At 48.1% G+C, this 12322-nt stretch overlaps 2 protein-coding genes across 2 annotated transcripts; one reads left to right on the top strand and one right to left on the bottom strand.

Annotated features, from left to right (window-relative positions):
* si:ch211-106h11.3 (CCN family member 1) lies at window positions 1-6843 on the top strand. The gene is made up of 5 exons (XM_062407967.1): window positions 1-190; window positions 1658-1871; window positions 2525-2965; window positions 3466-3644; window positions 4573-6843. The coding sequence occupies exons 1-5, from the start codon at window positions 140-142 to the stop codon at window positions 4876-4878; spliced, it is 1191 nt and encodes a 396-aa protein (XP_062263951.1). The 5' UTR covers window positions 1-139; the 3' UTR covers window positions 4879-6843.
* Window positions 6844-7182: 339 nt separating this feature from the next.
* On the bottom strand, window positions 7183-12088 carry ddx39ab (DEAD (Asp-Glu-Ala-Asp) box polypeptide 39Ab). Its single transcript, XM_062407966.1, has 10 exons — window positions 11972-12088; window positions 10567-10783; window positions 9933-10060; window positions 9421-9697; window positions 9217-9335; window positions 8974-9105; window positions 8622-8731; window positions 8360-8504; window positions 8126-8273; window positions 7183-7839 (listed from the first exon to the last, which is right to left on the bottom strand). The coding sequence occupies exons 1-10, from the start codon at window positions 12017-12019 to the stop codon at window positions 7823-7825; spliced, it is 1341 nt and encodes a 446-aa protein (XP_062263950.1). The 5' UTR covers window positions 12020-12088; the 3' UTR covers window positions 7183-7822.
* Between the last annotated feature and the right edge of the window lie 234 nt (window positions 12089-12322).

Here is a 12322-nt window from a genome sequence, read left to right as displayed (position 1 = left end):
GTGACGCGCCGCAGGATTTAATCTGAGAGGACGTTTGTCTCTGAGCTGCCGCAGGATTTATCTTATTTTTTTAATTTTTCCTGGTGATTTAAAAGAGCTGCTCACGCTTTCTCTCTTCCTATGTGACTGGGCTGCCAGCATGGGGACACTGCTGCTATTTGCTGTCCTGCAACTGGTCACACTGGGACTGGTGAGTTCGAGTTTCTGCTGCTGCACGTAAACACTGAGGAATAAAGACTCACGTGTCCGGACTGGAGCTGGAGCTGCGGCGGGTTCCAGCTTCTGTCGTCTGGTCACATTTCACACCAACTAATCTCAGTCTGTCAAAGTAACGCTCTGAAGAAATCTCACTATAATAAGTGTATGATAAGTAGTGTGTGTGTGTGTGTGTGTGTGTGTGTGGTTCATACTGTAAAGCATGTTTGTTCTTTTTTAATTTGTCTATTTATTGTATGTTTATGTTGTTTTTAGTTGTGAAGCACTTTGTTACTTTGTTGAAAATTGCTGCATCAATATATATATGTATATTTTGTTATATTTGTGTGTGTTTGTGTAGTCGTGTTAGGTGCGTTTATTCTTTTTCATTTTTTTATTTGTTTATATTTTTGTTATTTTAAGTCATAAGTACATGATAATAAGTGGCTAGGGTTTTAACCAATTAGGGTGTCTGCCCTTAATGCCATTGTGAGTGTTATACTATTATAAACCATTATAACTTATTGGAATATTATTATTATGTATTATTAGACGTGTGGATGTATTAATGTATTTTAATATTCAAGTTGGTGGAGTTGTCCTCCATCATTTTATAAACAGGTTGGTAGTTGAATATCTATAATCATCAAATGTTGAAAAACTAAAGTGCGACACCTCTTTCTGAAAAGTATTAATAATATTAGTAATACATCTTAGTTGTATTGCTCTTTTAAAAAAGGCTCAAAGACTCTTTACATCGGTTAAAAAAGAGAAATCAAATAAGAGTTAATAACTGGAAGTTCAGTACGGACTCACTGGAATCTATAAATATCCACTGGAATATTATGGGACTTTTACATGGGGATGTATCAAGTACCAGGTTACACCCCAAATACGAGGCTAAAAATGGAAAGTTATTGTCAGTGCGTTGTGTGATGTCACGTCCATCCTTCATAGACACCCACAGCCGCCAACTGTCAGCGGTACCAGCGGGGGGGCACGGCCGGTGGAGACAGACGCCGTCAGGAAGGGACAGATCCCTCTGGGGGATCGGACTGTGGACAGTCAGGCTGATCAGCTCCTTGTGATGGGAGCTGTGGGAAGGCCCTGGTGTGTGTGTGTGTGTGTGTGTGTCTGTGTGTGTTGAGAAAGAGAGGGTGAGAAACAAAAGATGGGGGGGGGGATTTTGGGTCAGAGAAGGTCCCTTTCATCCCTGCTCATCCGGCGAATGCCGAGCGGAAGGCGACAGAGGGTCACAGATATCCCTGTGGGGCCGGGGACAGTGCCTGGTATTCAGCTGATGTTCCAGCCACACACACACTCTGAGGAATTTCTATGATCTGTGTAACATGAGTCAAACTATTGTCCTGCTCGGTTCCAGTGTGACTTCCCCTCACAGGGATATGTCAGTGCAAGGAAAGTTGTTATTCAACATGGCTGTTCCGTGTGTCCCCCCCTGCAGGTGAGCGCAGGCTGCCCGGTGCTTTGCGAGTGTCCGGCGGGGCCCCCATCCTGTCCCCCAGGGGTCAGCTCGGTCCCGGACGGCTGCGGCTGCTGCAAGGTGTGCGCCGCCCAGCTCAACCAGGATTGCCACGAAGGACGGCCCTGCGACCACCACAAGGGCCTGGAGTGCAACTACGGCAATGATGTAGGCCGCACCCATGGCATCTGCAGGGGTGCGTACACAGCAGAGGTGGTGGGGAGGCCGAGTCCCAGCAGGGAGGAGTCAAATGAGTCTTTCTGGGTTTAGACCGGGCCCAGCGTTTGGGGCTTTACCTTGGGGTTGAGTGAGGGAATGTGTGACTTCGGGGGGGGGGGGGGGGTTGGTCTGGCTTCCGAGCCAAGCGGCTGGAGTCTCTCTTTGATAGGAGCCTGAGGTTTGAAGCCTGTGCCACGTTTCGAAAACAGAGCACCTTCATGAGCTGCGACTGAAACCTGGCCAACTCCGGGATTTATATAAGTAGTCCAATGTGTACACAAACAGCCCCGCGAAACACACAAACATACACACACAGTGGTATTTTTATATCTATGTTTATTTGGGGGTGTTTCTATATAGAGGGGGGGTATCCGGGGTGTTGTGTGGGGAGTTCCACCGAGGGAGCGAAAGGGGAAGGACATTGTAAACAAGTCAAAATTCCGCTGGCCTAAGAATAGAGCTCGCTTCATAAATCCTGAGATAGTGTGTCTCTCCGTCTTCTATTCATATCAAATATGTATTTCTATATGAGCTGCTTCTTCTTCGTTCCACCTTTTCATCGGCTTCAGAGTTTTCTTTCTGTGCTGTGAAGTATTCTGACCGTCTCGTGTGTCTTTCTGATTTCACCAGCAAAGGCCGAGGGCCGCTCCTGCGAATACAACGGGCGGATTTATCAAAATGGCGAGAATTTCAGCGCCGGCTGCAAACACCAGTGCACCTGCATCGACGGAGCGGTGGGCTGCGTGCCCCTGTGCCCCAGCCACGTGCCCCTGGCGTCCCCCTCCTGTCCTGCCCCTCAACTGGTCAAGGTGCCAGGCCAGTGCTGCCTCAGCATCGACTGCCACAAGGGAACCCCCGTCGTGCCCCCAGCGCACAGGCGACCCAAACCTCCGGTCTACCCTCCGTACCCCTTCATGCCCTACCCGGCATACCCCTTCTCCAAGCCGTACCCCAAACCGCACCGGAAGCTGTACCCCTACAAGCCCAAGAAGGACAAGGACACCATGGGCAACGAGCTGGTGGAGTTGGGGCGCAAGTGGGACAAGCCACGTGGAAACAAGCACCTGGCGGGTAAGAGAGGGTGCCGCCGTGTCGCCTCAGAGCGCCGTCTGTTTCCTCCACGCAGTAAAGCATCATGTTTATGTTTTAACCATTTTAGCCCTCTGACGCACAAACAGCCTCACTGTGAGCCTTGCCCTCTGCATCAGTGTGTGTGTGTGTGTGTGTGTTAGCATTTATGTGAGGCTTGTTTTCCACTGGCTCCTTGCACACCAGAGGTACACCCTCTCCCTCACACTGCCCTCACACAGCACATACCTCTGTCACCCTCTCTGTAATCACCCTCTCTATGCGTCAGTGTTGCCTGTTCACTGAATGAGGCCTGTGTGCTTTGCGTCTCTGCTTCTCCCCTCTCTCTCCCAGCGGCCCTTTCCCTCCATCCCTCCATCCCTCCATCCCTCTATCCCGCTTCACCTCTGCCGATGTCGCCGCTCGTTTTCCGCGCCCTCAGATTTCGCGGCGTCAGGTGGTTGTTGTCTCACGTCTCCTCTCTTCTCACCTCTTCTCCCAAGCGTGGAGGCAGATGGGCGACCAATGTGTGGTTCAGACGACTTCCTGGTCCCAGTGTTCCCGGAGCTGTGGGATGGGCGTGTCCTCTCGCGTTACCAATGACAATGCCCGCTGTAAGCTGATCAAGGAGACGCGCCTGTGCAACGTCCGGCCCTGCAGCTCCATGTCCATCCCCGTCAAGGTGAGGAATGTGTCCAGAGCTTTTGAGATGGGGATGGATTACAACGTTTCCTCTAATGGCCCTCAGCTATGTCGTCCAGCCGACATGCTAAATGGAATCAGGAAAGGATTTCTCTCAACGGGTCAGATTGGTATTAATATCATGGCATGTGTGTTCCCCCCCGGCCCTGAATCTCCCTGTGGCCGGAGCCTTTTTCTGGTTCATCCCGTCTATTCAGGGTTCTGTTGCTGTGTGAGCAGAGCTGATTGGGACCAGGTCTCCTCTCATGTAGCCCCCTGGTTTCCCAACTGCGAACCAGTTTGTCATTGTCAAGGCGTTTTCCAGTCGCTCACCTGTACAGACAACACGACACATGTGAGTCCTACATCGGCATATATGCTAGAACCTTTTAGCGATGGAGGACCAGCTCTGCCGTGGTTGGCCTGCGGGGGTTTGGCGCTCTCCCACGCTGACCCGGCGACCCTGCGGCTGCCAGCTGCACTCAGTGGCCCCATGCTGTGCGATGTGAAGAGCCCTCGGCGAGCCCACTCTGTTGCTGCTTCACATTTCGAACACAACACCTCCAGAGACACTCATGAGGCTGGAGGGTTGTTATGCACCTGTTTCCCCGAGCAGCTGTGGGAGTTAATGTGCATCAGTGTCAGTCCCCAGCTATTGTTGGCATGCTCCTCTCTCCGGCACTCATCTGCTGCCATGACCTTTAGTTTGTTTATTGCCGCCTCTGCACTTAACTGCCTTTTAACTTTGATTGAAGTCTCAGAGTTGGAGTAGTGGGTTATCTCATGTTGTGGTGTGTGCAGCTCGGATTCCACGCCAAGCAAACTTTTCAGGGAAAAGCAGCGTTCTGATAAATCTGAAAGGAGTTCCACCAGGAAGCTGATGTTTGTGTTCTTGAGTGAAATGTCTGACTTTACTCTTTCTTCCACAGAAAGGAAGAAAGTGCTCTCGTACCCACAAGGCCCCGGAGCCCCACCGCCTGTCCTACGCTGGCTGCAGGACCACTCGTCTGTACCGGCCCAACTACTGCGGCGTGTGCCGGGACGGCCGCTGCTGCTCGCCGCGCCGCACGCGCACCGCCAGCGTGGCCTTCACCTGCCCCGACGGCGAGCGCTTCAACCGCTCCGTCATGTTCATCCAGTCCTGCAAGTGCAGCGATGAATGCAACCATCTCAATGAGGCCGCCATGCCGCCGCAGCGATGGCTCTACGGAGACACACACAAGTTCATCGACTAGTGGTACCCACCCCCCCCCCTCCCCCCCAACCCCAACCTACATTCCCTCACAACAACAAATAAAAGACTTTGACTCCCCCGTAGGTTAGAATAGATGTCCTTAGTGTCTCTGAGTAGACGTGAGAAAGGTGCAGGCGTCTGGTAGATGATTTGAGGAGGACTGGGGAGAGACAGGGAGCGACTCCGACCTGGAAACGAGAAGTGACTGGCTCCTGCTTTAGTGTAGATGAAAAGTAGTTTCTGGGCTGAACACAATCCATCACACTGACAAAACCTTTGGGGAAACATGCAGGCAGCCGGCCGCCATGTTGCTGCCACGTTTCACCAACTGTCCTCTGAACTCTGAGACTTTTGTTGGGGACGATGGAGCTGAAGACACTCAACCCTCATCATCGACTGGAGCACGTCTCCGATTCTGATCAACAGGGGTCGACGGAGCTTTGGAGCCAAATATATGTTTGTATTTATTGTTGAAGACACAGTGGCCTGCCACCGAGGGGGGGGGGGGGGGGGGGCGGCACTGCTATGTTTGGGATCTGAGAGGAACAGAACAGCTGAGAGCTGTCAGCCGAGACACTGGGAGACGAGGACTTGACCCCCGAGGACGCATCAGGGGTCGAAGCGGACAAACAGACGAATCTGGTGATGGCTGACGAAGGCTTCAGGAGAAGATGTGGTACATCGTGGCTGAGGGACAGAGTGGAGCCCGACGGTGACGGCTCCGTCCGCATTAGAGTGGAATATGTCAAAGGTGGTTGACACAGCTGAGCCCGTCCCCTTGCCTTTCCTTCACGAGACACCGAGACGTTTAACGAGCACGAGAAGAACGAGTCGGGGATTCTGGCGTCAAGAAGTCGAACCGCTTAATTCTGTGCAAATTACAATCCTGCCTCCGACGGGCAGTGAGAGAGAAGCGGCCGCTCTCTGGTCTGCTGTAAAAATAAAAAGAGAAGAACTTCATGTTCTGAGTTAACATGTAATTAGTGACGAGCGGGTGGAGACGCTCTGGTGCCCGACCTGGCCTCTAATCCAGCAACACGGCTGAAGCACAACAATAACGTTTGCGTCTTCGTGCTTTAAGTGGCGTCTATCCCCAACGTCAGTGTCGGAGCCCGAGAGGAGCTGAGGCCTCGGAGGACGGGGCCCGAGCTCCCAGACGTTCATAAGAACCTGTTTCTCAGGACGAGGAAGGAGACAGACTCTGAATCAGTCTCTCATGTCTGAGACTTTGTATAATGACTGAAGAACCCAACCATCTTCCTGAACTGGTCGTTGGGTGAAGGTTCACGCACCTTACAACGGCCCGGACCCCCCCCCCCCCCATCGTGTAGGCCCACTTCAAGCGAATGAGACCTTTAGATTTTACTGCATTGATTTTTGTAAAGTGGTGATTTCATTCAACGTATCATTGTGTTACTTCTAAGACGTTTTCCCGTTGTGCCATAAGAAAGTGGTGTTGATGTTTGTTTGCAGTTTTCTGTGCAACTGGAAGACATTTGCGTTTTCTACCATCTCTTGGATAGAATAGGCTTTTCGTACTTCAGACTGCTGCCTGCATTTCTTACACACGTGTTTCATTAAAAAGATGTTTGTCATGTCTTTGTAGATGCTGTGGTTCTGATACCGTTTGTCTAGATTTGTGTAAGGACACTGTAGAGCAGCCAAATATGTACAGATGCATCGTTTCAGTATTTGTAGTTTACTGCTGTATAAGGGCCAATTCTTCAAGTAGTTCATGTGTAGTTCAGATCCTACATGAGCATCAAGTGCCAATTTGAAAGAGCATGATTGTACGTCTGCTGGTGAACATTCATACCAGCTGTAATGATAAGGTCATGCTTTTAAGATTATATATTAAAATACTGACTTATGGAGACAGATCACATTTCATCATGTTCCTCACTGAGTGTTTTACACACATTTCAACAAGTTGTTCCTTTTTGAATAAAGACATTTTCTCTCTGGACTGTGTTGAAACCTCCTGTTGACTTTGAGGTTATGTGCATCAGTTTGAATTTAGCCATTCAGCCAAACACTGACTTCAGATGAGGCTGATGGTATAGTCACTAGATTAGAGGTATTAAATATAACATGCACAGGAAGCTCAGTGTTTGTTTTGCCACACAAAGCTAATGTATAATTCCCCCCCCCCACTCAATCCCTAAGATTGGACACCATGTTGAAAACAAATAAAATGTGAAATTCCCACAAGCGAGATCAACAAAGTTCTCATGTTAACCATCGAACGCAGATTATCAAGCTTATATTGCTTAAGTTAATACATAAAATTAATGACATTGTGTGATTGTAGTTGTGTTAAGTGTTTAATACCTAAAAACAAGATACCGACCGATACATAAACAGCAATTAGTTGATTATACAGTGCGCTTATGACAGTTGAGTTTAAGTTTTGCAAATTCACCACCATCGCTCTACATGATAACTTAGTTGGAGGCATTAAATTGGAAAGTCAAGAGAGCGAGCTGCCATATGAGCCATAGATGTGTCGTCGTCCTATGTTGCCTACAGGGTTTTCTAAATCTCATTTTGAGTTTCAATGGAGAGAACAGGAAACGACTCTATACAGTCTAGTCCTTTACATTGAAGGGGGGGGCTGAAATTGCTTTTATGTTCCTTCGAACTTCTTGAACTGCTCCAGACTAAGATCGATGAAAATGTGGTAGAGTCAAGAATAGCCTCGCAAGAGACCACAATAGTAAAAATGGCATTTTATAAAAAGTTTTAATTTCATCGAGCATAAAACAAACAATAAAAGACAAATTAAAAATCAACCATTACCCCCCCCTCCCCAAAACTGACAGTAAAAACAAAATGTTTGGTGAACAAGGGAACGCACAAAACGTTCAAATCAACAGTGAAGAACGACGAATTCCACATAAACATCAGGATCCATGGAGAGAAGACGTGCCGCCGGGCTGGAGGACTCATCTGGACTGCTCGACTGCAGAGGGACAGAGGAGAGACAGAGTGAGACAGAGCGACAGCTGAGCATCCCAACGCTTCACTGACATGTAGGGGGATTGGATTTGATGAGAGCAACTTTTACATGGCAGCACCAACTGACGCCTCTAGCTGCCAAATCACTCTTCAAAGTTTTACTGGACCAGCTGATTATCTGTGGGGGCTTTGAACTCACTTAATCCACAAATCAAATCCCTTAAAAGTTCATCTACAATCAAGTCCTCGAGCATCACTGCAACTCAGCAGACATTTGGAAGTGGACTTACTGTAAGAGGAGATGTCGATCTCCTCCGGCAGCTCGGCCACGTTGACCTCGAAGCGGTCCTGCACGTCGTTCAGAATCTTGGCGTCGGTCTCGTCAGACACGAAGGTGACAGCCAGGCCTTTGGTTCCAAACCTACCAGCACGGGCGACCTGGTGGAGAGAGTTCACACGTTAGACTAGAACGTCCCTCAGGATGGGACAGGCAGAGGGGACAGACAAGTGCAGCGATGTCTCACCCTATGCAAATAGGTGTCAGAGTCCTCGGGCATGTCGTAGTTGAAGACGATGTTGACTCGCTCGATGTCCATCCCTCGTCCAAACAGGTTAGTTGCCACCAAGATCCGCCTTTGGAAGTCCTTGAATTGTTGATAGCGAGACAGCCTGGGTGGAGAGGAGGGGGGGGGGGGGGGATCATAAACAGCTGCTCTGGCTTTACTGAAACATCGATGTATCCAGTCACTAGTGAAGCCTTGTGTGATCAGCCTCTGGGGGCCTCACCTCTCCTCCTGGGCCATTCCCCTGTGGATGGCGATGGCCGGGAAGTTCTGTTCCACCAGAAGCTGAGAGAGAGCGACGCACCGCTGGACTGACTTGACAAAGATCACCACCTAGAGGCCAGGCAAGGGTATTAAAATGTGCCACTTCAGGGAGAACACAACTTTGATCAATAAACAACATTAGGGTGTTTTAAACGGTTGTATAATATATAGTATTTCCAGTTCTATCGTTTCACTGTAGAAACCTGTCAAACTTATGGAGCTTAAGCCAACAACTAGGACTCCTTCAGACTTTGAAGTTAGAATTTTACACCAGTCTCATTTATGGTCGATTGAAAAGATCAAACTCTTACCTGGTTGAACTCCAACACGTCGAGGAGGTCGAAGAGCTTTCGGTTCTTCTCACTGTCCTTCAGCTTGCAGTAGTACTGTTGCAGGCCATGAAGTGTGAGTTTGGTCTCGTCATCCACAAAGACTTCCATGGGCTGCACAGGAGGTGGAGGTTCAGTCATTAGTCAAAACATATTAGAATAAAGTGGAATTAAATACGAACAGTCGCTTTGATGCAAGAGCAGTTTAACTCATCGTTCACTTACATCCTGCATGAACTTGCGGCACACTGGTCGGATCTCCTTGCTCAGAGTTGCACTGAACATCATGACCTGCTTCTCGTGGGGTGTGATCCTGAAGATGTCCTGAACGTCACGTCTCATGTCTGCCACACAAATAACGTCAGATTTAATATTGATTTCGAAAGAACATCCAAGTCAAACCAAGATGAGAAGGTCTGAGGAACACACCCAGCTGCTCCAGCATCTTGTCACACTCATCCAGGACAAAATGCTTCACGTTCTTCAGGTTGAGGGTCTTGTTGCGGATGAGAGCGAGGATGCGACCGGGTGTTCCGACGACGATGTGAGGGCAGTTCTTCTTCAGGACATCCTCGTCCTTCTTGATGGCCATGCCGCCGAAGAACACCGCTGCTTTCACTGTGGGCATGTACTTGGAGAAGCGCTCGTACTCTTTGCTGATCTGGAAGGCCAGCTCTCGTGTGTGGCACATGACTAACACAGACACCTGGGGATCACAAACAAAACACTCAGCATCTTGATCTAAACCTTTTCTTTAAAAATAGTCATCTTTCAAATAATTCCCTGAGATGGAAAGATTTGTACCATCTATAAATGCCACTACAAGATTCAAAAGCACAAACATTTGATCTGTGCTTTCCAGTATAAACATAATCCATCCAAGATGACTAGAAGGAATCAAAGTCCAAATGAGACCAGTCCCGATGGTGTATTAAACTAACCTGTCCGTCGACGGGTTCAATCTGCTGCAGCGTGGCGAGCACAAACACGGCCGTCTTTCCCATACCAGACTTGGCTTGACACAGGATGTCCATGCCCAGAATGGCCTGTGGGATGCACTCATGCTGGACTGTTTGGAAAAAAGAAGAACAGATTCAGGAAGGTTCCTTCTCATGGTCAGAGCAGGAAGGATGTCAAGCCTTTACACAAAGCAGAAGGAGAATAATGCTCTTGTCCAACTGCAATATCGTACAAGCAGCCAACAACAGTGGCAACATTTCAGAAAATTATAGTCATCCAGTATTTATTTCCTTATTAATTAGCACGTTGTTTGTGTAGATTTTGTAACTTCTCTTTGTACACAGAGTGCAATTAACAATGGAGTCAAATTTGCACATACACAACAAATAAAGCTGCGTCTCAAGATGTCCTCAAGAGCATGACAGTCGACAACAGGAGGTTCATGTGAAACACGATCTCCACTGAGCAGTTCAGTTAAATTATACTAAACTTTAATGCAAGTCAAGGATTATGTGAGTGTGTGTGTAAACGCTTCAGTTCTGCTTCTAAAAACACAGAAGTCCCACATCGCCCCAGCTGGACAACCAGGGGGACTCAAACCACCGTGCCTCTCACCTTCAGATGGATGCTCAAAACCACAGTCGATGATGGCACGCAGCAGCTCTGGCTTGAGCAGGAAGTCCCTGAAGCCGGAGCTGTGGATGGAGACGTAGGAGCCCTTCACCTCCTTCTTGCCGGCGGGGGCTGCGCTCTCAGGTGCTCCTTGTGGCTCCTCATCCTCTTCATAGTCGAGCAGCTCGTTGTCAACGTCGTTCTCTGCCATTTTATCTGTCTGGAACACAAAAGACACAAAGTCAGGGTTTTAACGTGATCAGTGTTTAATCATCAGCAACATACCTACTGGGGTTCCACCAGGTACTTTACACATTTAGTGGTTTGAGCAAAGGGTCAAAGAGTAAGTTCTCATGAGGCAGATTAGGATAAAAATGGAAGTTAACACGTCTGCTCATAGAACTAAGAATTAAAATAAAATGGTGGATCGTAAATTGTGATCATGGACAATAGAACTTGTCAAAACAAGATTGTTCACATACTAGTACTAACAATAACTCCCTGATTCATTCATCACCACTCCTCCTTCATTCCTATCAGACTCTCATGTACAAATACTTTAATCACTAGCACACTGTTTCTTCTTATCAATGTGCTAAACTTGTTTTGCTAATGTTCTCAGTTTCACTTTGTTTGTCCTGAGAAATGATCCCTCACATGTAACTGAGGTTCAAACGTTTTCATCCTGTAAATAGTTTGTTTTACTCTTGTTGGAAGTTTAAGAACAAAGGAGCTCGAACCTTGTTAAGTCCCTTGAGACAAGTTGTGCTTTTTGTAAACGGGCTACACAAACAAATCGTGTTCGATTAATAAACCGATGAAAATCCGCGTTGTGCGTATCAGATAAATGATTATAAGCTAATTAAGCACAAATCTAGCGGGAGACAGAATCTGAGACGAGGCTGAATTACGGTGAGTTCTGTGAGGAAAGTGTAAAAACACAAAGCTTGAATGCACCTAGCATAACCGGTTAGCGTCGGAACGAAGCTGAATCCCTATTGTGCTGCGTAACCGATGCTAACGTGGCAATGCTAACGTGCGCATCATCTCCACGAACCTAATAATGCTTACGGGTTATTACTAAGAACAGAAGAAACATAAGAAATATGGATATTTGTTAAGAACACGTTTGTGGGAAAGCGACAAATTTGCGCATTTACCGATCGAATCTGCGGAAGAAGAAGAACAGCCGCTTGGCTAAGCTAGCGGATCCTAAGCTAGCGGCAGCTAAGCTACAAAACGCTAGCTAGCTCCCGGTATCAGCCGAACGCAAACAATGGAGGAAGATGTTTCCGGGTGAAGAAGCTGCGCTGTGACCGAAAATAAGATCAGAACTCGAGGCGACGACACAAAACTTCTTCGAACTCTGTGGATGTTAAAAAATCAGATCGCGGTTGCACGCGCTCACCTTGTCGGCGTTAGCTTGTTCTGCAGCTGCTTGAGATCCGAACCGCATGCGAGGCCTCACTGGGTTTATACCAGCACCCGGAAGTTCCGCCTCTGCCGAGTTCCGCCCTCCTGATTGGTGGACTCGCGCGACAGTTTGCCAACACGCCCGGCGATTGGTCAGAACCGGTTCCGCAGTCCGGAAAAAAGCGGGACGCGTCGGAGTGACGCTGTACGGGAGCTCGCCATGGTCAAATGTCGATTAATAATTCAAAATATAAGTTAAGTTTCTGATATTTTTTACTGAAACACACAGAACAAAATAGTGGAAACTGGAATCAGTTGAATCAATAAAGAAATATATATTGTTTAT

The sequence above is a fragment of the Platichthys flesus genome, chromosome 16 (assembly GCF_949316205.1).
Source record: "Platichthys flesus chromosome 16, fPlaFle2.1, whole genome shotgun sequence".
NCBI classification, from domain to species: Eukaryota; Metazoa; Chordata; class Actinopteri; order Pleuronectiformes; family Pleuronectidae; genus Platichthys; species Platichthys flesus.
The sequence above is the reverse complement of the archived record's forward strand: the minus strand, read 5'-3'. Positions and strand labels throughout refer to the sequence as shown.